The sequence below is a fragment of the Amphiprion ocellaris genome, chromosome 19 (genome assembly GCF_022539595.1).
Source record: "Amphiprion ocellaris isolate individual 3 ecotype Okinawa chromosome 19, ASM2253959v1, whole genome shotgun sequence".
Classification (NCBI taxonomy): Eukaryota; Metazoa; Chordata; class Actinopteri; family Pomacentridae; genus Amphiprion; species Amphiprion ocellaris.
The window spans coordinates 26,236,080-26,261,063 of record NC_072784.1 but is presented as its reverse complement, the minus strand read 5'-3'; the positions used below and the strand labels follow the sequence as shown (position 1 = coordinate 26,261,063).

Genomic DNA, 24,984 nt, shown 5'->3' with positions numbered 1-24,984 from the left:
TTGTATATCCACAACTCCAACATTTGTGATCTTAGATATCATTTCAGACAGAAAGGTGCAACAGGAAATCTGCCACATGATGCTCTGGATGTCTGACAACACAATCCTGTCCCCAGAAATGTCGTCCAACTTCTCCAAACCCTTTGGAAGGAATAAAGCAACACTCCACAAGCAGCATCGACGACCTCATTAACTCTCTGAGTCGCCCATGTGTGACTCGTTACTGACTTGTGATTTCTGGTCTAAGACCTCACTGTCTGTTATCTTTTCCAGAACATTCTTTCATTGTTTCATGATGTCCACTCTGTTGTAATATGGAGCAACTTTAAGTCCTTTTAGAGTAATCTTAACTAATATAGAGCAACTTTAACTAATGTAGAGTAACTTTTACTGATCTTGAGCAACTCTAACTCATTAAGGGCAACTTTAACTGATAATATCAACTTTAACTAATTTAGGGCAACTTTAATTCATGCACATTACTGTTCAAAAGTTTGGAGGATAGAAATATTGTTATTTTTGAAAGAAACATTTTTTTTCCCAACAAAGATAACATTAAATTAATCAGAAATCCAGTCTATTGTTAATGTGGTAAATGACTATTCTAGCTGGAAACAGCTGATTTTTAATGGAATATCTCCATAGGGGTACAGAGGAACATTTCCAGCAACCATCACTCCTGTGTTCTAATGCTACATTATGTTAGCTAATGGTGTTGAAAGGCTCATTGATGATTTGAAAACCCTTGTGCAGTTATGTTAGCACATGAATGAAAGTGTGAGTTTTCATGGAAAGCATTAAATTGTCTGGGAGACCCCGACCTTTTGAATAGCAGTGTAAAAACAGGGAATAATGTGCAAGAGCTCTAAGTCAGTCATATGCGCTATATCTGGCTTTATATAATCATATATCATAAAGCTAGCAGAGAGAAATTAACTCTGCATACTGAGTATTACCAATTGTTAAAAGACGAATGTAACTATAATTTGGTCTGATGAGAAACAAAACTTCAGCAAAATTATCAGGCCTGAACACAGGTGAGAAGCATAGAGCAGGGTCATATAGAGCATTTTATGAAGTTACACTGAAAAACAAAAACAAAACTGTTGTACCCCAACAGCTGGGGTGTGGAAAAAAAAAATACTGGAAAATTAGGTTAAAATTGAGTTCTCATAAAAATAATGTTTTTGTTTTACATGATGCATTACATAAATATGATAAAAGCTGTATTTCGAATAAAGTATAAGAGACTACAAGGGAATGTTTCATGATAAAAACAAGTTTTGTTGACATATAGGAAATTACACAATTCCTGCAAAACTAAAGAGGCCTGTTACATTAGAAGAGATCAAGGAGTTTGCTGAGGTGAACAAATTCCATGATATCAACACATTCTGTCATTTGTCATAAAAAAATGCTGATACAATCACGGTGTGGATCTTTTCTGGAGACAAACTTTATGTTGGGTCTTCCTCTAATTTGCCATCCATCTGTCTTGCATATGCCACTTATCGATAGGTCTGTAGAAGTAGGCTACATGGGGAATTGCAGAACTGAAGCAAAAATAAAATTTATAAAGCCCACTATAAGAGAATGTCACCTTGTAAGGATTGAATATGAAGGTATATTACATTTTTGCTTCCCAAAACATATACATGAAGGGCAAATACTATGGAGCAGAGATGGGCAAGATCCTTGGATTTTTAGCATGAGAAGGTGAAAACAATCACCAAGGAGGGATGAAAAACACATTATTTGTTTTAACTAAATTATCTTGGGGCTTGGTTGGGAACCTCCACCTTAAATGATGGACCCTTTTCATGACCTTTACCAAGAGGAGGTGACCAAATAGCATGATCCCAACACAGCAGAAAGATGCAGTAAAAATGAGCAAATATTGTACTTTAATTGTGTTATATGATATTAAAGCCAATAGAACTGCATTGTGGATAAATTCTGCAGACAAACTCTCAGTTGGTTTATCCTATAGGTCCATTCAAGAATCTAGGTCTGTAAAATTGCAGAATTGCAGCAAAAATGGAGACATTTACTGTAATAGGATTTAGATGTTTAGGTACTAAATAAAAGGAGCACTACATTTTTCCCTGTGTTATTATGATCTGTGGAACTGAGTTGACTAGGATTTGTGAGTTCTTCAACTTGAGGAATTCTTAGCCTGAAAAGGTGAAAACGTTTTCAAGTAGGGACCAAAGGCACCTTATTCCTTGGATCAAAGCCATCTGGCCTTCAGTTGGGAACCTCCAGGAAAGATGTACTGAAAGCAAGCAGATATTGTACTTTAACTAGATTGTATATGATATTAAAGCCAATAGAACTGCAGTGTGGATGAATTCTGCAGACAAACTTTCGGTTGGTTTATCCTATAGGTCTGTTCAAGAACCCAGGTCTGCAAAGTTGCAGCAAAAAATTAAGGATTTAAATTTTTAGGGGCTAAATAAACGGAACACTACATTTTTGCTTGTGTTATTATGACCTTTAATTTGAAGGCTCAACAGCACCTTATTTTCTTGGAACAAAATCATCTTGGGTTTGGTTGGGAATTGCCACCTTAAATGTTTGGCCTTTAAATCGCCAAGAGATGGTGACCAACTTCTTTGATCTCAACACAGCAGAAAGATACACTTAATATGAGAAAATATTGTATTTTAACTTTGTTGTATATGATATTAAAGCAAACATGACTGCATTGTAGGTAAATTTTGCAGACAAACTTTTGGTGGGTTTATCCTATAGGTCTGTTGAAGCCCCTAGGTCTGTACCTACTTGCATATATAGAAAATTGCAGAATTGCAGCAAAATAAAGACATTTAGTGTAACAGGATTTAGATTTTTAGGGGCTAAATAAAAGGAACACAACATTTGGGCTTGTGTTATTATGACATTTAATTTGAGGGATCAACAGTGCATTATTTCTCGGAACAAAACCGTCTTGGGGCTCGTTTGGGAACTTCCACCTTACATGTTCGGCTATTACATGGTCTTAACCAAGAGAAGGTGACCGAATTCTTTGATTCCAACACAATGGAAAGATGCACTGAAAATGAGAAAATATTATACTTTAACTGTGTCGTATATGATATAAATCGCAGAGTGGATTTTCTTTAGAGCCGAACTTTCCACCAACCTGAGGACGAGGATGTGAGCGACCCCACGCGGGCGCGCAGTTCAGAATGCGCCCTGCACGCGCTCAGGAGTACCGGAGTCGGAAAAATGGTGGCCAGTGCTCGAGTGCAGAAGCTCCTCCGACGGTACAAACTAGCGATCGCGGCCGCGTTAACTATCCTCCTGATCCAAGGGCTTGTAGTATGGAGTCTGAGAAGTCTGGAGGAAGGCGAGGCGGAGGTAAGGAACGGTCTCTGCCGTTACTTCTGCCATGACAGTGTTTTCGCCTGGGTTTTAATTGTAGAGCTAGCCGTTAGCGCTTAGCTTAGCTTTCTGTGTGTTATTATACAGCGGCGGTAGCTGGTGTTAGCCGTTAGCAGTTGGAGAAGAGCGCTACTCCGAAACATTTTAGTCCAACCAGACCAGCCCCGTCCTGCCTGTCGATCTGTCTGTCTGTCACTGGCCACAACACCTCTGACAAAATCCACTGAGCTACATGTTCACAACTAACCAATTAGTGCTACTGATGGGATTAGTTCACTGCTAGTCAACTTGTTTAAGAAGCAGCAGTGGCGATTGTCACTGTTTCATTTGGAGAAAATGTGATGAAGTAGGAAACAGAAAAGCTACACATCCACGAAAAGGAGAATGTGAGTATATGAGAGGACAGGAAGTATTACAACTTTGTGAAAGCACTTATTAAATAGTTCATCATATTGAGCTGGACTATTTAATTTAGAAATCCAGGATCAGCTCTGCCTCATTTTTTTCTGTGTTGTTCTTATTTATATCCAGCAGTGGCCTTTAACAGTGTGAACCTAATGTCTCTGTGACCTTCACTGTGCTTTGAATCATACCAAAACACCCAGGGAGAATATCCCAGCAGTAAAGGCTAAAGTTAACCAGCAAGCTGCCTTCCACTACATACCACTGAAACAATTTATTTAACAGTTGCCAAGTCCTCTGTGGGAATTTTATCTCTGCGTCTCCCTCGCACACCTGGAGCGCAGTACCTTGAGGCAGCGCCTGCTCCAGTTTTGCCTCTAAGTAAGGTGAGGTGAGCTGCTAACAGATGTGACCTGTGAATCACTACACGAATCATTTTTGAGGCACACCAATGCTGATGGAGCCACAGGAATGCAAGCTGAAACCTGAGGCGGGAACGGCAGTGCTGCCTCTGTATCGTGATGTGACAAGCGTGCTGCATAATATTCCCTTCAACGTGGAGAGGTTGAAAATCTGCGCCTGGAGGGTTTGAGGCAGGCAGCAGATGTACAGTGGCTTAAGTGGGGAAAAGATGTTTGACCCTTGCCTCAGAGACAGTGATTATATTCTGTAGACAGCAGCCTCCCTGGAAATTATGTGCTGCAACCCTCAAGGCAACGAGTAAACTCAAATTATAACTCTCAAGTCTCTGGCCCTTTTTTTATTCAGTTGATATAACCGAAGCCACCCAAATAAGGTAATCTGTTTCCTTTAAGTGTGTGGTTAAGAGAACTGGGACATGGCAGGAAATGTGACATGTGATTCATCATTTTGCAGAAGTGATTTAAAGAGTCATTTTGATTCATATCACCTGTTTGCAGTAGAAGCCCCTAGGCTTTCTGTTGCCTCATCAGGTGTATTCAAGCTTAAACTTGCCTCAGCACAGATACAGAGAAATGTCTGGAGGGTAGTGCGGTTAACTGTAGCTCATCTGAGACTATGAAGGAGCAGAAGCGTAGACCTTTAAAATGTCAACTGCACATAGTACTTGCTGTCCAGTGGCTCGGACAAAATCATATTGGTTGTAACGAAGAAGATGTGCAGCAGGATTTAGTCCCAATGTGGGGAACAAACCAAACTAAATAACTACACAGATTGCTCACTCTAATAAAAACAATCACATTTCCACATTATTTTTTTCTTCGTCTTCATTCCCTGCTTCAGAAATGTGACAGTACCGCTCAGTGCACATGGCAGTCTGATATGCAACTGTGTTGGCAGACATCTTTGCAAATGTCAGCATGAGGTCTGTGTGTTTGCAGACTCACAGATGTAGAATCAAATTTCAGACTTGAGAATGCATACTAATAGTCATTTCACCTCTGAACAGTTCCTCCACACTCGGCGATCTCCACGTTATCGTGCATCTGCTCTAATCAGTGGCTTGCTGTGCTTGTGTGAACACAGTCACACGTGTTACATTAAAGCCTTCGCGCAGAAGAGTGAGACGATTGTGAGGACAGAAGAGGACGACTCTGTCATCCTTGTATCACCCTCTGCTTACCCGCGTTCTCCTGCAGAGCTGAGTGCTTGCTGCTGCCTCCCGCTTCAGCAGATGGCAACGCTGATATGGTTTCACTCGACTTTAATTGGAAAGTAAAGAGGCTGCCTTGCTTGCCTTTGAATCAATACATTTTTGACATGATGGTGTTAATTAAAAGCTGTGAAAATGACTGATAAGGCAAATTGAACCATTAGCTCCTACTGCATGCTTGGCTTCTGCATGAGAACATTTCCCCTGGCAGCCGCAAACTAAACAGTTTCCTTATGGATGTTAGCTGACAAAATGCTCAGTGATCCCTGTGTTTTTAATAATGTTGCATCACTAAAAAGACGTTGTTTGATGTTACAAACAAAAGTTTGTATCATTAATTCCAAAAATTTAAACAGTTTTCTTGCTACAGTTTCCATTTGAGGAGAAAGTCAGAATAGCCATCGCATTCAAGTAAAATGACGTTCACCGTACTCATGCTTAACAGAACTACAGAGACAACACTCCTATTTTCTTTTTTAAGCAGGCCTTTTTCAGCACAGATTGGGTTTACACGCACAAAAAATAGGGTTGTTGGGAGAAGTCACTTTGGGACAGGCACCTGATTACTAATACATATATTAATACATACATGCACTGCAATTACTTGTCAAGCCCGAAACAGGTGCAGATGGTCAGCAAAGAGTTTTCTTCCTACCACTTATTCCTACTTACTAAGTTCATGTGCAGTTGTAGTTGAACTTCGGGTATTTTGGCGAAAAGAGCAAAGCTGTCAAATTGACACTTCTACATGTGGAGTCTTTCCAATGCACAACCAAGTGAAACCAAATTTGTAATGTTAAGAGATTGGATTTCTTCAGCAGAAGCCAAACTGAGTGTCTCTTTAGCCCTGTCTGAAAGAGTGAGAAACGTCAAATTTATACAGAAAGATAACCAGGTTGCTTAAGTGCACTCCTTGAAAGAGTTGCACTGCGCTGACTGGTATGTTTCTGCGCTTCACAATGCCTCTTACTGTAATGGCTTTAAGAGCACAGTTGGCAATCAGTACTTGACTTTGCTGTATTGGTTGGCAGCTAGTGTATTGGCCGTGCATTATCTGGCTCCTTGTCCAACCACGCAGTCCTTTCTGTTCCCACCATCTCTGGGCTGTCGGCATGCCAGCGGTGTGAAGCGAGCAAACCCACATTCTGCAGTATCGTCTGACAGAGGCGGGGAGCTCTCAGCCCACTCGCTGTTCCTCTTCCTCTTCTCCAAGTGCATATTTTGAAGGGCCTTTTGTGTGATCCAGTAATCTACTGTGCCAAAGCTGTGATGCTGTTTGGCTAGAAGACTTAAAAATGGCTTAAAAGTGTTTTTTTCAAAGCCTGCCTTCCATTTTTGGAGGTGTGATTTGTACTCCGTTGAAACTCATTCTCTCTGTGCTCCTGCTTTGAAAGCAAATGTTATGCTTGAGAAACGAAGAAACACAGATTTGTGTGATGGTGGCTCATAATTTGGTCATTTTATATTAATACAGTACCTTTGTGTGCAAAAACAGCAACATAAAACCAATATTTACATACATTTTAGGTGGTGGCACAATACTCAGACTGATGTATATTTGAAATTGTGACACGATTTTCCTGTTGGAGAGAAAACACAGCTCAGCACATCCCTTGGAGCACATCTTGCCATTATAGTGCTCATTTTCAGTGAAGCAATTTATGTGAAAAATACTTTATGGACTTTCAGTTTAGGGATGTTACAGCCAAAGATTCCAACAATGGGATACTTGAGTGATTTTATTACACAAAGCGGTAATAAGAGGAGCATGTCTTGACATTTTAGGGAGTCTAGAAAGTCTCAAAGGGCATTTTTTTTTTTTTTTTAAAAAGCTGCAACTGACACACACTCTAATACACACAATATAAAGCACAGAGTGAAGATAGTATGTTGTGATGTTGCTTTTAATCATAGTAATTGCAGTAATCATAACAAGGAAAAAAATATGATTATTCCCATTTTGAAATAAAGAGGTTGTACACATATGTCTGTTAAGTTTAGTATTGTGCAGTTTCAGTTTCAGATAACTGGCCTATCACAGAAAAACCATGAGTTTATCTCATCTTTCCACTACAATGCCAACAAATTTGCCACATTGTACACAAAAACAAACATACTAAGTAGGTGCCTGATAACGATTTGTCTGATTTTTAAGCTCCACTGCTCTGTGTGTATGCAGTGTTTGTGAACATGTGACCTTACGTGTACTTGTGTATGCATTTTTTTTTTTGTGCAATCTTTGCCAGAGGGAGCAGACGGAGGTTTGTTGAGGTCTGAGCAGTGAATCACTGGATTCATAATGTGTGACTATCCACTTTTTGCAGATTAGCTCCACAAAAAGGCAGAGGCTCAGCTAAAAATAACCCACATGAGAGACATGAAAAAAACAAAAGCATGTAAACACATCCTTCCCTCTGGGACTGTCTCTGCTGTTGTCTTAGTGGAAGTCTTTGTTTACCTTATGTCATTTTTGGATTATGAATCAGCGCCTCCTCTCAGTAGTGTTTGTCCAAGATGTTCTTATGGAACGACTGGCAACAGATATGGGTTTACAATGCATGACTGTCTGCTTCTCTGCTCTCTTTCCTCAGAGAAAAACGAGACGATCTAAGCTGCCTGACCACAACAGTCAGGACCCCAAGAGAGACGGTGCACTCTGGGAGAAACAAAATTCTTTATCGGGGAAGAACAAGGGCAGATGGAGCGCCAGGTTGGAGAAGATGGGGGGCACAGCAGCCAGCGCATTGAGGAGAGGGAACAGCCGCCGAGGAGGAAAGCCCAGCATCAGGCTGAAGAGTCCCCAAGCTCGGGGGATGACGGGGGCGGGACTAGATGGTGTTGTCCTCCATGATCTGTCCAGCAGCCGTAACTTCAGTGATGCCCGCGGCGGCGCAGATGGGGCAGCTAAGTTACCAGCTGTTGCGATACCAGGGGAGCCGGGCAGTGTGGACGGAGCGCACCAAGCCCCCAACAGTGACTTTGTACCGAAATGTGATATCATAGGCAAGGACGCGCTGTCTGCCCTCCATCGTGCCGGGTCACAGCAGTGCAGACAGGAGATCGCCAACATCGTGTGCCAGCATCAGGCCGGGCAACTCATGCCAGACGCGCTTCCTCAGTTCTGCCCACAGCTCGGTGAGAACGCTTTAAAATTTCCACAGAAATTTAATCAATTCATTTCTCATTGCCAAATTATTTTGACTATTCCATTAAATTTCTTTCTTGTGTTACCTAAAGCTACCTCAGGCAGTTTTAATATGTGTCTTGATCCGTGTTTTGATACATCAAGTAAAATATTGTTTGAATGCAAAGCTAAAAACTGAAACATTTTTTTAGGATGAGCAGTAACAAGTGAATTCATCCTTTTTTTTCTTCACATAATTTTGATATCACCCACATCAGATAGTATAGGCAGTCAGTCATCTCTGACTTTATAAATGGGAACTTGTGTATAACTGTAGTATAGTGCAGGAGTTGCTCGGGGCTAAAACACTCAACCTACGCCTTTGGCTTGGTTTTGCATTTCAAGCAACACAGTTGGCAGCATTTATGTGTGGGAAGCTTTGTTGAATGGAAAGATAAATGAACAAACATGAACCTTCTTTTCAATCCTATATAGTTTAAACCTAAATGTATTATCTTATAAGCTGTTGAAGCTGTTTTCCTTTTCTAAATCCATCCTTAATGTCCTCTTCGTCCAGGTATATCACATCCGGTTCAGGCCGTTGGTGAGCTGGACAACAGCCTGTCCAAGGTGGAGAACCCTGTCAGGGTGGCTTTTGTTCTGATGGTCCACGGTCGTGCTGTACGGCAGCTCAAGCGTCTCATCAAAGCCATATACCACCGTGATCACTATTACTACATCCACGTGGACAAGGTAATCAGACTCTCCAGTCTCTCCACTCACATACAGAAGCCACGTCCTTGTTATGCTGACTGAACAGGATTGCCACTAATGCTTTGGCTAAACACTGAGCAGAGTATTTGGAACCTTGTTGGGTACTGGATGTAGTCTCCTGATTAAGTGGTTAATCAATATGCTGTCAAATTAATTGGAGTTACTTTCTTAAGAAGAAAAGCACTAAATCAACAGCTGCCCAGCATTAATCTTTTATTTTTGGCAGTGGGAGGAACAGATTAGCTGTGAACACCCACATGCTTTTACAGCTTTGAACTTACATGAACTAATGAAGGCTATTAGTCCTGATGTATTTAACAATTACTGAATATTTACTTGGAGTTAAATCCAATCTAACTGACAAAAAAGGCACTGTCAAAGAAGTTGTCAGTGTGACATCATTTTGTTAAAACTGATTGCCACAAAGTGTACATTTTGTAAACAGCAGTTTGCATGTCACAACTCAACCACCAAAATGGCACAACATCTATGCACAGTAGGCTAGCTTGTCTGAGTTATGTATTTCTCAATTATTCTTATGCCGCCATCATGAGCTGCTATCAATATGGTCACTTGCACGCTGGTCTACTTCAGGTCTGTTATCATTTCAGTTTAAAATATTGCAGTTAAGCATTTAATATTCTGCAAGTTCTAGCTTTTTTTGTTTATTTACAATTGATTTAGGCTATAAAAAAAAAGGCCAGCAGGTAGAGTGAACTCATTGTACTCTGGTGATTTAGTTAATCTAGAGATAAAGGGCAGGTTTGTTTCCCCGCGATCAATCGATTATTTGAAGAGTAGACAGGATTTCAGTAGAGCTCTGGGCTACACTGAACTCAAAAATGGTTTTACCGGTTAAGTCTTCATGCATTATGAGGGTTAAATTTATTCCACGGGTCTCACAGTGTGGTAAAGGGGATTAGCCTGGATTGAGTAAAGGGTGGTTGTTCTTAGGGGCTGGATTTACTGGAAGAGGAGTCTGCTATCATGTGCAGCTGGAAGGAAAAAGACAAATGTACGACTGGTGATTGTGAGTTAAAGACCTCAGGTGTGCTGAGCAAAGACAGCAGAGAAGCAGGTGCCTGTTGTCAGTGCACCTGTGTAGCCGGAAAGGTTGTCGAGTCGTGGGGAGCTGCTCTGTTCTTCTGCCAAGGGATGGTGGAGCAGCTCACTGGAGGCAGTGATGAATAAAAAGTCAGTGGGACAAATCACACACAGACCAAACCAACCTCATCCATCTCTGAGGCTAAAGCCTGTTTGAGAGATGAGGGTCAGGTTGTACTGGACTCTGTCTACCAGCTCCTCTGCACTCCCTCACACAAGCTTCTTTTATCTCTCCTGTCTACAAATGAGGAGTGAGTTTAGATTACGCATTTTCTCTGCTCTTTTCTAATTAATGAATACAACCAGGGTGGGCCTAGATTCTTGGAAAAAGTCCTTATACCAAATTGTCCACTCATTTTGCTCTGTAATAAATACACAGGACAGAATCAGTACACACCGTTTGTGCTTCACCAAACACCATTGGACTTTATGGCCCTGAACAATTAATTTTCAAGTTTCTGTTTTTCTTAAACTGCCCATTTATCGCTTCAGAAACTTTACTAGCTGTGTTTATTTGGCAACAGGCTGCTTGTTAATTAGTTGGTAATTAATCTAATTTAACTCCAAGGGCAGACGCTTGCAGTCGTCACAGATGCTTATTCGCATGATTTTAATGTCTTTGCATAAAGCTGGACTTCAACTGTGCTGCGCTGTAACTTTTTTCATCTCATCCTCTATTCCGTCCTAATGTTTAATCCCTGCTCTGCAGTTCACTCCAGACTATCTTTTAAGCTTAGTTCTTTTATTTTTGTCGTGAGTCACTCAAAGAAGGAAAAACAGGCAAAAACAACAGACTTTAGATTTTTGTCCCTCTATCATCATAATGATCCACAGTACAAAGCACCATGTGGCTGCTGTTCTTCTCAGATCAAACGCTCTTTCAACATGAGCCAGCTTTATGCGATGGTTTTGGCACAGTGGCAAGATCTGCGGGAACAAAGCTAAAACTAGATTATGCTTTCGATGCAGAAACAACTCTTCCACATTTAGCTGTTTAACTGACCTTTAACTTCAAAATCCCACAGCGATCCGGCTACATGCATCGAGAGGTCCTGCAGATAGCCCAGCAGTTCCCAAATATACGAGCCACTCCCTGGAGGATGGTCACCATCTGGGGAGGAGCCAGCCTTCTGAAGGCCTACCTACGCAGCATGCAGGACCTGCTCTCCATGCTGGATTGGAAATGGGATTTTTTCATCAATCTCAGTGCCACGGACTTCCCCACTAGGTTGGTTAACAGTGAAAACTCCTCAGTTATCCAACACAAAAAATGTTGTTTTTTTACTAGTTGTATTTAAGCTTTGTTGCTGGTTTGTAACTATTGAAATGTTACGCATGTTTTGTTTGAACCACTTAATCTTAACTAAACTTACTTCATGTGTTTTTTTGTCCTTGCTTCTTACAAATTTTTGGAGCTGAATAGAGATTTGTGTCTCTTTCTGACCTACAATCACAGTGACTTTTACAGAAACAGTAGAAAGTGGCAGCTATAGCTTTGCAGGATAAAAAGAGCAGTCTCATAGCAGCATTAGATTGTTAGACTGTTTTGATCACTGAATCACAGAGTTGGCAGTAAATGGTCTTCTTTCTTGCTCTTTGAACCTCTATCAAAGCAGCTGCTCGTCTACCTGAACCTTCCCAGAGGGTAATAGCTTGGATGCAAACAGACAAGCCTGCGCTTTCTAAATCCTCCCTAAAGCAGCTAATTTCAGTCAGCACTTTACCCAAACTAGTGTTTTATTCCCTAAACTCTTCAGGACATCTTTTTTTTCTCTCTTGGCCTCACCTTTCTTCCTTTCACTTCTCACTAAAATGCCCTCCTGCAGGACCAATGATGAACTGGTGGCGTTCCTGTCGCTGCACAGAGACAAAAACTTTCTCAAGTCCCATGGGAGAGAGAATGCACGGTGAGCTCTAAGATAAACAACCTGCCAAAACCCGCATGTGGATGGCATTTGGTTAAATTCAATCTGACGCTTGTTAATGTTTAGTCCAAACTTTTGAAGATGTGTTTTCCAGCAATGAATTCACATTTAGCAGAAATTTGCAGTGGCAGTGCAAAATGATGGATTGACAAAACATGACTCTGTAAATCCTGTAGAGATAAATCAGTCTGCATTGGCAATGGCACCACATGTGGTTTATATTAGTGCAGACACACATAATAAAGAGATCTGTTCGAGCTATTCATGTGCCGTTGTTAAACACAGTGAGGCAGCTCAGACAAAAATAATGTGTTTGATCCTTTATTTTGATGAATGCTGCAAATAGCGCCACAGTGTCTTTTCTATCCGTCACTTGCAACGTGTCTTCTGTGCTCAAGGTTCATTAAGAAGCAGGGTCTTGACCGTCTCTTCCACGAGTGCGACAACCACATGTGGCGTCTTGGCGAGCGCAACATCCCAGAAGGCTTAGAGGTCTCAGGTGGCTCTGATTGGTTTGCTCTCACCCGCCGCTTCGTGGAGTACGTCATCAACTCCCAGGATGACCTGGTGTCGGGGCTGAAGCAGTTCTATTCCTACGCTCTGCTCCCTGCTGAGGTAAGCGAGCCTTAGGCGTTGTGTTTATCTCCTGCTGTTGTGACAGACAGTTTCATATACAAGTCTGTCTGCGGCTCGTCCTCCCCTGCCAAGTCAGAAGAGCCTAGCAGCGAAGATAATGTAATACTTTAAGCTTTGCGGCACAGTGTGCAGCAGAAGTGCCAGATGAGAGGAGGGTTCACTACAGTTTATCTGACTGTGTAGTTTAGCCTCAAAGAAGGAGCCGCGGTCTGTTCAATGCAATAGAGCTGTGACCTTTTGTAATTTACAGTCTGTGGTTAGAAACTGTTTGTGCATGTCAGTGACAGTTTACAGTGACTTGACTTTGAAACAACACATCCTTTGTTTTATTGCACAGCTTAGAAGAAATATTGTACTTAGCCCTGTCCTTTCTTCCCAGTCCTTCTTCCACACAGTGCTTGGAAACAGCCATATGTGTGACACCCTGGTGGACAATAACCTGCGAGTCACCAACTGGAACCGTAAGCTGGGCTGTAAATGCCAGTATAAACACATTGTTGACTGGTGTGGCTGCTCTCCCAATGATTTTAAACCACAAGACCTCATTCGGATCCAGGTCAGTGCGCCAGAGGAGGGCAGTGTAGCACAACAACTTATCTGTTTCACTCTATTTTTTTGGCTTGGTTTATAGAATCCCAGTCTCCCATGTTTTATCACCACTCGTCTGATTCAGCTCTTTTCCTTTCTCATTCGCAGCAATTAACTCGTCCAACATTCTTTGCCCGTAAGTTTGAGTCAGCAGTGAACCAGGAGGCCATAGACATCCTGGACACTCACCTGTATGGCCAGTATGCTCCAGGAACTGTTGCTATCAAGGCATATTGGGAGAGTCTGTTTGAACAGTTGGATGGTGTGGGCTCTCTCAGTGACGTGGCTCTCACTGCATACACTTCTTTCTTTCGCCTTGGCCTGAAAAGTCTGGTGACTACTCAGAGCAATGTAGAGGCCTGCAGGTGAACTGTCTGTTTATTATTATTTTTTTTTAATACTGTAACTGATACAGCAGCTTTATGACATTGCTTATTTTGTGTCATTTATTTTCTCACTGCAGGTTTGAACCAGTCGGCTTCCCTCTCTCCATACATTTGTACTTTTATGATGAGCGTTTCCAAGGGTACCTGGTTCGTCAAGAAGTCCAGGCTGTTGGGTCAAAAGCAAGGGAGACGATAGAGATGTGGGCAGTGCCTCAAGCAACACTTGTCCTTGAGACAAACCTTAAAGAATATGAAAGACTCAAGAACCTGGAAGTAAGCACTCTTTAAGCTGGAGCCTTTTCTTTTCTGCACAAACTCACTTTTTTGAACAAGATCAAGGTACCCCAAGAAAGCTGCTATATGAGAAGATCCTCTGCCTGATATGTTAAAATTGGGGTTGCATTATCAGGGCATAATCTGACCAACTCTGAACTTTGAAGTTTAATTAGTTTTAAAAATATATTTTAATATTGTAAGGAAAGCATTTTCACTCATCTCAAATAAAATATGAAAGTCAAAGACACGGGTGTCATATACACTTTTATTCTGCTGGTTTATGTTATAAAAACCATTATTTCAGGACTAACACAGATTGTGTGTGTGGGTTGTTTTTTTTTTCTTTCTCCATAACAGATCGGTACAGATTGGGATCCCAAGGAAAGGATTTTCCGTAACTTTGGTGGGGTGATTGGCCCTTTGGATGAACCACTGGCAGTCCAGAAGTGGGCTCGTGGTCCAAATCTCACAGCCACTATTGTGTGGATCGACCCAGCTCTGGTGGTCGCAGCATCTTATGACATTACTGTGGATGTGGATGCAGAGTACACCCAGTACAAACCGCCATTGCAGCACCCTCTGCGGCCTGGTACATGGACAGTACGGGTGTTAAAACAATGGGAGCGTATTGCAGAAGTTCGCTTCCTTGTCATGCCATTAACCTTCAACAATAAAGAGCCACTACGCAAAGGTGAGACAGCACTGATGTATCAGAACTTGATTTTCAACTAGTTTTCATTTGGCACTAGTAAGAATAAGACTGGTGCTGTTCTTTGTTTTTCTTACTGTGAGAAAGTCCCATGAAACAACCAAATCAACAAGGTACTACATTGTCCCTCAGTGCTTGTTGGGGCTTTCAGGTTCAGTTTAGGTGTGACCAGCAATTATTGTCAGCACTAGGAAGGTATGAAAACTAAACATGTCACCTAGTGCAGTTATGTTCCTAAACTGAGGTTTATGGCAAAATAAGTCATTGCAGTTATTGGGATTAGTATTGGCTGAAGTCTTCATAACTGTAGGTCTAATACTTACGATTTGCTAAATCTGAAAAGTTTTGTTGATTGTTTGGAAACTAATTTCTTCCCGTGACTTGTCTTTATCTGCAAATATCAATGTTCCTTCCAGAGGAGGACAACTGGCTCCATGCAGGACCTCCCAGTAACTTATACCTGGAGCAGAGCTTCCAGCAGCTGAACTCTGTGCTGAAGCTTCCTCCCCAGGAGCCCGCCATGCAGCTGGCCCAGCGTAACGCCCAGCTGGTGGGTCAACCACTAGAAACATGGGTAGACAGCCTCGTGGGGATGTACTGGGTTATAGGTGACCTGTGCACCATGCAGACTTCCTCTTGCCTGGCCTTGGCGTCTTGCTCCAAGACTGCCTGGAGCTCCCTGTCCCCAGACCCGAAGTCCGAACTGGGCCCAGTCAAAAGTGATGGGCGGATCAGGTAGCCCCAAGAGAAGAGGAGCTTTGGACTCTATCACATACACAGGAAGACTGCAGGCGAGCTGGACCTACATTGGAGACTTCTAGAAGAACCTGTGTGAACCAGATGTCGTCTGTGAGGTCGGCTAAGAGATCAAGGGCACATAAACATCCACAAGGCATCTTCCTGTACCGAGGAGTCTAACATCCTCAGTGAAATGGTAAAACAGACTTGAGGGTATGACTGCTGGAAATTTGCACATGTGTACTGTGAGCGCATAAATCCTTGTGTCATTGTTTGCTGATTGGGTACATGAATGCCAGATATATTGTTGTTTTCAGCTGGCACACAGGCTTCCAGTCGGGGTCTGTCTGGGTCGGAGTCTGTTACTAAGCCTCCGCACATGTTTGAACTCTGTTTGCAGTTTTCCTCTGCTTTGAAAGAATCAGGAAGCAGGTGTCAAAACTCAGCAGCAGGCTCTGTGCTGTGTTCTATCTTCATTTCAAGGGAGAGTGGAACGTCTGAATCATATTATTGTGCTTATTTTGAAGCATTATTTTGTAAGCATGTGGAACAGACAGATGAAGTGCACTTTACTGTAAGACTGTGACACACAGGTCACTTGGTTACAGTGTGAGGAGTAGATTGTTAATAAGTCATGGATGAGGTCACATCTCTTTGTCGATTACCAGTAGGCAAATACCTGCACCTCAGTCCCTATTGCACAGACACATCAGTAAATACTTGGGCTGTAACTTGGGTAAGCAAAGAAGGTGAGGGTCTTAGGTATAGAGTCTTATTTTGTATTCTGTTTACTGTGACGTATCACTTTTGAACATGTCATTGTTTTATGCATTTGTTGTGTCTCTTAGTTTCCTGAACTGGCTGTAAAGTGTTAAATAGTTTTTCTGTTGTTGCAGAAAAGCCACTCGGTGTTGTTTTTCTGGTCAGAGGATGTGCCTAGACAGCTATCAACAGTACGGATTAAAAAGTCCTCTGAAATATTTGACAAAACAACCTCAACTCAAAACATGCACAGTTTCTTGATAACTGGGCAAACATCACTTGCTGATAGTGATGTGCAACATGCTTTAAAACTCCATAACAAAGAGAAAGCGGACCTTGAGCTGAGATTGTTTTATTTGTGCTGTATCCACCGTAAAGAATCAACTCTCACGCTGAGAGTATATGAATTTTGTGTTGTATTTGACTCTACTCTGAGTACAGCCAGTTTAGCAAGGTTAAGAAAATGTGGATACAAATTTAAAGGAAAAGTTTTGGAAAATATATTTTTTCACTTTTTTGCAGTTGGATGGCAAGGTTGAAACCATTCTCATGTTAGCTTAGCCTGGCATTTAGAAGAAAAATCCACCCACTAGCACCTTTAAACCTCACTTGTTTGGTTTATCTTCACAAAAATGAAGCAAATGAAATAAATAATTTTTTGTGGGTTGATGGGTCAGGACTGTTGACTCCCAGGTCTCATAACCTCCCATAAAATGATAATTGGTCGGTTTTATTAATGGTAAAAAATGTTGTACAGACTAAACAAGATGAAACTTGTTTAGTGAGCCTTACAGGTAGTGCAGGTGGATATTGTTACCTTTACTACAGATCTTGCTCTTCTACACTTAGTACTATGCTAAACTAACCAGCACTTGGTGGTTGCTTTTTTCCCCACAAGTTACATGTGTGACAGTGGTATCGATCTTCTCTTGGCAAGAAAGCAAATATATTTCCTAAAATGCCAAACTTCTCCTTTAAATGCAAGGCTTTTCGATTGCAGACTATTATACCTCCTGTGTATCTGTTCATATGCAATATTGTCTCGCCCTGTGTGTTTGTGTGATCTGTTTGCCCTCACAGGTCAATTATTGTTTAATTTCTTAAGGTTCAATTCATTTAAACTTTTTGCGTCCACCAACCAAAAACAGTACACTGCATGTTTGTGTTCATATTTTAGTGTGATCCAGAGAATCTAAGCTGCCTTCATGTCAAAAAGATGAATTGTTTACTACGGGATAATAGCTTCCAGAGATGTGCAATTAATGCCTTGAATAGTGAAACCCCCAAATCTGTGTTTTAGTTTGTATTTTTACTTATTTTTATGTTCTTAAATAACAGTTGGCCACCATATGAGTTTTCAAGTGACCTTGTTTAGGTTGCACAGGACAGTTGCTTCAGTGAAGCCCTAGTTTAATTGGGATGAGAGAGCAGAATAATGGGTGTAACAGATGTTATTTTTCTATCCTGTCTGAGACGAATTATGTATGTTGTCCGTTCATCTCTTAGCACTCTAAACTATTAGAACTGCTGTCTAATTGTGTTACAGTCAACAGTCCACCTGTTGGGTGTCATTTGAAGCAGACCTTCTGTGTTTTGGGAGGATGGGAGGTTGAGGTTTCCGTCCGTGCTGCTGTGATAAGCGGCAGCAGTCTGGCTGGTGAGTCATCCAGGGGCTCTGTGGCTCTTATCTGAGTCGGGGGCTTTAGCCTGTCACTGTAAAAGCCTCTGGTAAAGCTCATCGCGTGGACATCCTGACTGATGACTCAATAAAAACACTTAGATTAAGGTTTTATTTACTTTTCTCTTTCTTGTCTTTGCCATGTTTGCATTTGAATCTAGTTTAATTACAGTGCTTATTCTTGGGTTTTTTGAATTGCAAATTAACAGCTTTTGACACATTTAGAAAGGTTTTCACTTTAAAAGCAGATGATGGGATGTATTTACGAGGGGGAGAGGCGCTCTCCAAGGTGCTGACCGCCTCTTTCTCTTCCTTGTAGAAAAGCTCGACATGGTTCACTTCATAAATACTGTAAGCTACATTTTCATGTTAGTCTCTGACAAGAACATATAAATATGTAGGTTTCTGCATGCTCACCTTCACAGAGGTTTGGCACCATATATAAACCACACAGAAAAAACAGATGCGTGGATGGAGGAGTGGAGGTAGGGGCTGCACACAAGAGGTGGAGAGGGAAGTTTTAAGGTTTACTTCATCTACAGAATCTCGCCTGTCTGTAGCCTAAAATCTGTAGAGATTTAAACTGAACAGGATGTATGACATCTGTGAAACAAAGAAGCAGGAGGACATGATGATGGTTTCCTCGGACAGCGCGTATGGGTCGTCAGCGGTGGACTCGGACACAGAGGATGGACAGACGCCAACATCCACCAGCTTCCCGTATAACGAAGAGCTAACACATAAGGTACATTCATGACTCTATTTATCATTCGGGAAACTGTTGCAGAAAACTTTGTAAAAGTAATTTTTATATATGAACGTGTGTATGGTTTAAGTAAGTCAATGTGCCTTATTTAGTAACTGTAGTCCATGCACTGAAGTTCCACAAATATTCAAAAAAGAAAAAAAAATATTTGAATTGAAACCCACAATTTGTAAAATTATGTAAGAAATTGTTACAACCCATTGCCCCGAAATTATAAGTTAAATTGTCCTATTTCAAAGGTCTGTTTTTAAAAAATATTTTAACGTGTCAAGGTGTATTTAATAATTATGCATTTGTGGGAACCACTGCTGTAAACCAATAATATGAAAGTACAGTCTAATTTAATCCAGTGCATTGTCTCTGTTATAAAATGGGCACCTCAGTTAGCAAAACGATTGACACAAATGACAGCTGTTTCAGAACTGTTTTTCAAAAAGAATGAGACAGCAGTGCATTAATTTTGCTGTATATGGATAAACAGTATTTTTAGATTGTGGAGATTTCTGCCCATCAGCAGAGGTTTAAAGGTGTTTCTCTAAAAAATTTTCTCCGTATTTTGTTGACATTTTCACTTTAAAATCCTTGCCTGAAGCTGTTTTATTGCTGTTATTGATACGCCACATAATCCTGTCTCTGTGTGACCACATGCCAAGTCATTCCTCCCTTAGATGCACAAATACACTTGTACACATAACACAGTAAGAGAATACATTAATTATCTGGTAGAAGAAGTTGGCAGACAAAAGAAGTTGGTTTTATGAGAACAAATCTGCAGTTAACATGCAAGATTTGGTTTTGCTTATTTTCCTTATTGTTAAGGAAGTAAAGTTTTGCTTTTTGTAAGACTCAGATTGTGGCTTTTACTGCTACTCTCATAATGCGATCCCTCTCTATGTTTCAAGAGCCTCAATAATTCAATTACTGAATATTCGTGACTCGAGTATTGCATTGTGACGAGCAGAGAACAAGTTCCTGCTTCAACACTAATTAAATTCATGGTTGTTTTTGTCATTTTGCCCAGTTTTAGCCTGCCAGAAACTACAGCGCACACTAGATACTGAAGTCTCCAACTCTTTGCAGGCTGAAATGAGCCAGTTGGATCCCAGCTTCTTAAATATCCTGTAAAATTTTAAGTCCTACATGAAAATGTGCAACAAAAAACTGCTTCAAGGGGAAACTAGAGAATACACGCTGTAACATGCAAAAACCAGCAGTTCAGTCTGTTTTTCAACTGCTCAGAAGAAAAATAGGATGATGTGCTCGACTGAGTTTTTGGATGGAGGTTCTGTGACGGCTTAATGTACAGTTGTCAGCATGTACAAACAGTTGCAGCATAATTACATTGTCATCTACTGGTTGGGAAAGATGATGTTTTTAGGCGGATACAGACAGAAATTCTGAATGAATGCTGTTAAAAATATAAAATGTGTAAACATGGAATAGCAAAGAATTAAAATTCATTTGACGAACATGAGGAAAAGTACCAAAAATAAAACATCCTGGTTATGTTGGATCCTTTATAATTATACTGTAAATGAGAGTCTTGGATTATGGCACATCCCTGATAAACTCATCATCTCATGTTGCCATGGAGACATCATCTGCATCTCCACCCCTCTTGCCACGGCAAACCCCCACCTCCATCCAGACATGCCATCCGCTCCCATGTGCTTTGTGGAGACAGGCTTCCTCTGTGTTGTTATTCTCCTCTAGCAACAGTCCTGATGATGTTTACATGTCAACATCAAAATTTGATGTAAGAGGCATGAAATAGTAATATGTTGATTTCACATTGTCCAACTAAACACTGCACAACTTCCCTTTCCCACAGAACCTCGCCTCCAGTTTGCATCATTTGTATTTTAACAACAATTTCTGCTTGTTCTTACTCCCACTGTGGAGCAACGTCAGCAGTCGACCTCCACAAATACTTCTTTTAATATCTGTTGCTTGGAAATAAAAAGCCTCATTTGCAAGGATTGTTCATATTCTGCATGTTAAGTTTGATCAGTCACTGTCTATTTGCTGGATTTTTGAAGCTTTTTCTGTATTTGCAGTGTGGAGATTTATGCTTTACTCAGCGTTTTAGAAGGCTGCATCCTCAAAGAGCGAGTGAGCAAAATCCACCACGATAGCCTCATCCTGTATATCTGCTCAAACTGTCACCGAGTTGGGTTTTTAACGGGAGAGCAAATCGAATGTGCAGAACATGAATGTCAGCGATTAAAGTAAACGCAGTGCAAGCGGCAGAGAGCTGCAGGCTGTCACTCTACACACTATGTGGGCTCTTTGAGACTGCAGATAAGAGGCAGGCAGCAGAGTTGGGCCTGCAAATGGAGGCAGAGTTATGTGTGCGCCGGGGAGGAGGGTGTTGAGGTGATAAATGTCAACAAAAGAGGCAAACATCTGCTGCCAAGGAGCTCCAGGCTGGGTACACCACAGCCCCCAGTCACACAGTGAGAGATCCGTGGCAACAGGGCCAGTCGAAGCTCACATCCAGAGCTGAGGTGGCAAATCAGCTGATCCCTGCTGGAGGCACGGATGACCCTCAGTCATGAGCGCCGATGGTTGTCACACCAGCACTGACTGTTGTTTTCATTTGGACGCCACCCCAAAATGTATTTTACTTACTGTTACCTCACTTATATGCTGAATGTGCATAGCTTTGGAGGCTGATGAAAGTGTGCAGCTAAGCATTCATTTCAGCAAATTCTGTGATACAACAACTATTTTGGAAGCCATTTGTGGTCCAACTTCAGTAATATGATGTGCAAACCTCCAGGTTACATACAGTGAGAACAGGGTTGACTATAACAGTTTACCATAATCAGGATTATGTGATTGGATTACAAAAATCCAACAATGAATAATTATATTCAGCCCTGAACATATTTCAGAAATTTATAATCGCATTGTATTTACATTGTTTACACCTTTAAAATATGAAAATTTCAAAATGATACTGATTTTTATGATACTGCAAATCCAAGTTTGTTACTTCTTTCAGGCTGCAAATATTGTTCATGACTTACCCTAATATTTGTTTTTGTTTTATGGCACATGTAAATCTGCCTAGAGCTTGCTGTCCTCAAAAACTGAGTGACTGTGCAAGAAAGAGACTAGTGAGGGAGGCCACCAAGACACCTGAGACTCCTCTGAGGGTCTAACAGGCTTTAGATGCTAAGGATTCACTGTTGCTAGTTCCTGACCAATCAAAGCCTTAAAGCAGAGTGGCAAAGAGAAACCCGCTGTTGAAAAAATTCTCATATTAAATCTCGACTACAGTTCACTAGAAGGCACATGGAAGACTCTGAAGTAAACATGAAGGAGGTTGTTTGATCTGATAAAACCAAAATTGAGCTTTTTGACCATCAGACCAGACACTATGTTTGGCATACAGCAAACACTGCACATCATCACAAACACACCATCACCCACCAAAGCAAAGTGGTGGCAGCATCATGATGTGAAGCACGATGGTGGCAGCATCATGATATAAAGCACGGTAATGGCAACATCATGATGTGAAGCACGGTGGTGGCAGCATCATGATATAAAGCACGGTAATGGCAACATCATGATGTGAAGCATGGTGGTGGCAGCATCATGATGTGAAACATGGTGGCAGCATCATGATGTGAAACATGGTGGCAGCATCATGATGTGAAACATGGTGGTGACGGCATCATGATGTGAAGCATGGTGGTGGAGGCATCATGATGTGAAACATGGTGGTGGTGGCATCATGATGTGAAACATGGTGGTGGAGGCATCATGATGTGAAACATGGTGGTGGTGGCATCATGATGTGAAGCATGGTGGTGGAGGCATCATGACGTGAAGCATTGTGGTAGCAGCATTTTGATGTGAAGCATGGTGGTGGCAGTATCATGATGTGAAGCATTGTGGTAGCAGCATTATGATGTGAAGCATGGTGGTGGCAGTATCATGATGTGAAGCATTGTGGTAGCAGCATTATGATGTGAAGCATGGTGGTGGCAGTATCATGAAGGGAAGCATGGTGGTGGCAGCATCATGATGTGAAACATGGTGGTGGCAGCATCATGATGGGAAGCATGGTGGTGGCAGCATCATGATGGGAAGCATGGTGGTGGCAGCATCATGATGGGAAGCATGGTGGTGGCATGCAGGTAAAATGATTGGAGCAGTGCATCCTGAAGGACAGCCTGATGCTGCCTGCAAGAGAACTGTGATTTGGGAGAAGATTTGTGAATTGGGTAAAATTACAGTGTTCAGAAGAGCAAGACAGGCAGCATATAGTACTTGAGTTAACGTACTTTCCACCACTGCTGGTGAACGTGTGAGTGGTGGAAGAAGTTATAAGTGCTTGTGTATATAAGCAAAAGTAACAATAACAAAACCACAGTGTAAAAATACAAGTTAAAAATACTGCATTCAAATGTTTACATATGTAGGAGTGCTAAAGTATTGACATCGAAATGTGCTTAAAGTACCATTTCAGAGTCACAGTATAAGTGGTTTAAAATTGCTGATGTATTTGTCATTTTAATCTTGCTTGTGGCAAACGTAAAGCTGATTTTAATACAGCTTTGTCTTCATCTTACAATAACACATAATGTAGTTGGTGATTACATTTTTAGCATTAATTAGAATATGCAGATAAATCAAAGTTATCAAATATTTGCAGTGGAAGGACAGATGTACCATTTCACTCTGGATTGTTGAGGAGGAAGCATCAAAAACAAGCCACATAGAAGTCTACTTGAGACTTAGTTGTTTTACACCACTGAAATTGAGAAGCAGAAGAGAGATGGTGGGGGTCCGTCTCCTCCCGAAGGTACAAGAACATCAGTCCAAAATATCATAGGATTTCAGGCCTAAATCCAGGCACACTTTCCCTTTATCGCTCCCAGGTCACCCATCCACATTGTCCTTCTCTCTTGAAGATACTGATCCGACCTCCAGCTGTCACAAAGCATCACAGAGGACAGAGCTATAAACTGAGCAGCAGATGAACACATACAGTAGCCTACACTATGTCCAGGCCTCAGGCAGCAGTGGATCGCTGATGTCGCCTCCCTTTCTTTGTGCTCCTCTCTGCAGACGATCCTAGTGGGCGACAGTGGAGTGGGCAAGACCTCTTTGGTGGTTCAGTACGACCAGGGCAAGTTCATCGCAGGGTCCTTCACCGCCACCGTCGGCATTGGCTTCACTGTGAGTCCACACGCTTCCTCTCCTCCACACACCCTGGATTTGTTTGGGCTCACTCATCTTTCTCCCTTTGCTCACACTTTCCCCTCATCTGTTTTCTCTCCCTCACTCCCTCTCATTATGCTGTTGATTTCACCCGGGTAAGAAGGACATGTCACCATGATGGGCTGTTTGTGCAGAAGTTGTGACATAACAGCTGAGCAAATCTTCTCTGTTTCCGCGCCGTGGAGTGTTTGACTTCCTCAGTGTGTCAGTGAAGTGAATCAGTGCTGCTCTCCAGTGTGGGATGTTGCATTTTCTCACGGCATTCATTACAATCCGTAACACTCTGATTGGGGGGGAGGGTTGCTTGATAGAGGGTATGTTATTATTATGCTTAATGATGCCAATGCTATGATTAAATTACTGTGAAGAGACCACAACTAATGAATGTCATGGCAGTGGGCTGTTTGCTGCTGGATATGTGCAACAAAGCCATTTTAAACAAGACTGATTTTATGCTTTGTGACAAGTTTTGGGTGAGGTTTAGGGTGTGTGGCCAGTGGAGGCCAAAACAGGAGAGATGCAAAACCCCATTTTGATTTTTTCTGCTGCTACCCTGATAACTTTGGGTGTGTGTCATTGGTATTAGTGCAGCAAAGAGGAGCCAGAAATCTGTGTGAAGGTATAAAATTGACTTTGCCATTTCATATTAGCATAAGTTTGCATAAGTGCATGATTCAAGGTTCAAAAACCCTGCAGCAAAATGCACTGTGAAAAAAAGAAGTGCTGTATATGTCTGATGGGTTTAAAGTCAATGGGAAGACGGCGCCAGCAAAAATGCCTTCATAATGTTTCTATTGGTGTCTTCAGGTGTCACTTGGATAGCGTCTGGTGGAGATGATCAAAATGAAGTTCCTTGAA

The 24,984-nt window shown here is 41.6% G+C and overlaps 2 protein-coding genes across 2 annotated transcripts; both read left to right on the top strand.

Moving 5' to 3' along the window:
* Positions 1 to 3,206: 3,206 nt before the first annotated feature.
* On the top strand, positions 3,207 to 18,229 carry xylt2 (xylosyltransferase II). The gene is made up of 11 exons (XM_023265424.3): positions 3,207 to 3,363; positions 8,014 to 8,557; positions 9,124 to 9,299; positions 11,450 to 11,652; positions 12,251 to 12,331; positions 12,748 to 12,964; positions 13,365 to 13,541; positions 13,682 to 13,938; positions 14,037 to 14,232; positions 14,593 to 14,926; positions 15,361 to 18,229. The coding sequence occupies exons 1-11, from the start codon at positions 3,232 to 3,234 to the stop codon at positions 15,681 to 15,683; spliced, it is 2,640 nt and encodes an 879-aa protein (XP_023121192.2). The 5' UTR covers positions 3,207 to 3,231; the 3' UTR covers positions 15,684 to 18,229.
* A 109-nt stretch (positions 18,230 to 18,338) lies between these two features.
* On the top strand, positions 18,339 to 24,948 carry LOC118469962 (ras-related protein Rab-26). Its single transcript, XM_055005321.1, has 3 exons — positions 18,339 to 18,867; positions 23,974 to 24,084; positions 24,934 to 24,948. The coding sequence occupies exons 1-3, from the start codon at positions 18,715 to 18,717 to the stop codon at positions 24,946 to 24,948; spliced, it is 279 nt and encodes a 92-aa protein (XP_054861296.1). The 5' UTR covers positions 18,339 to 18,714.
* Positions 24,949 to 24,984: the final 36 nt, after the last annotated feature.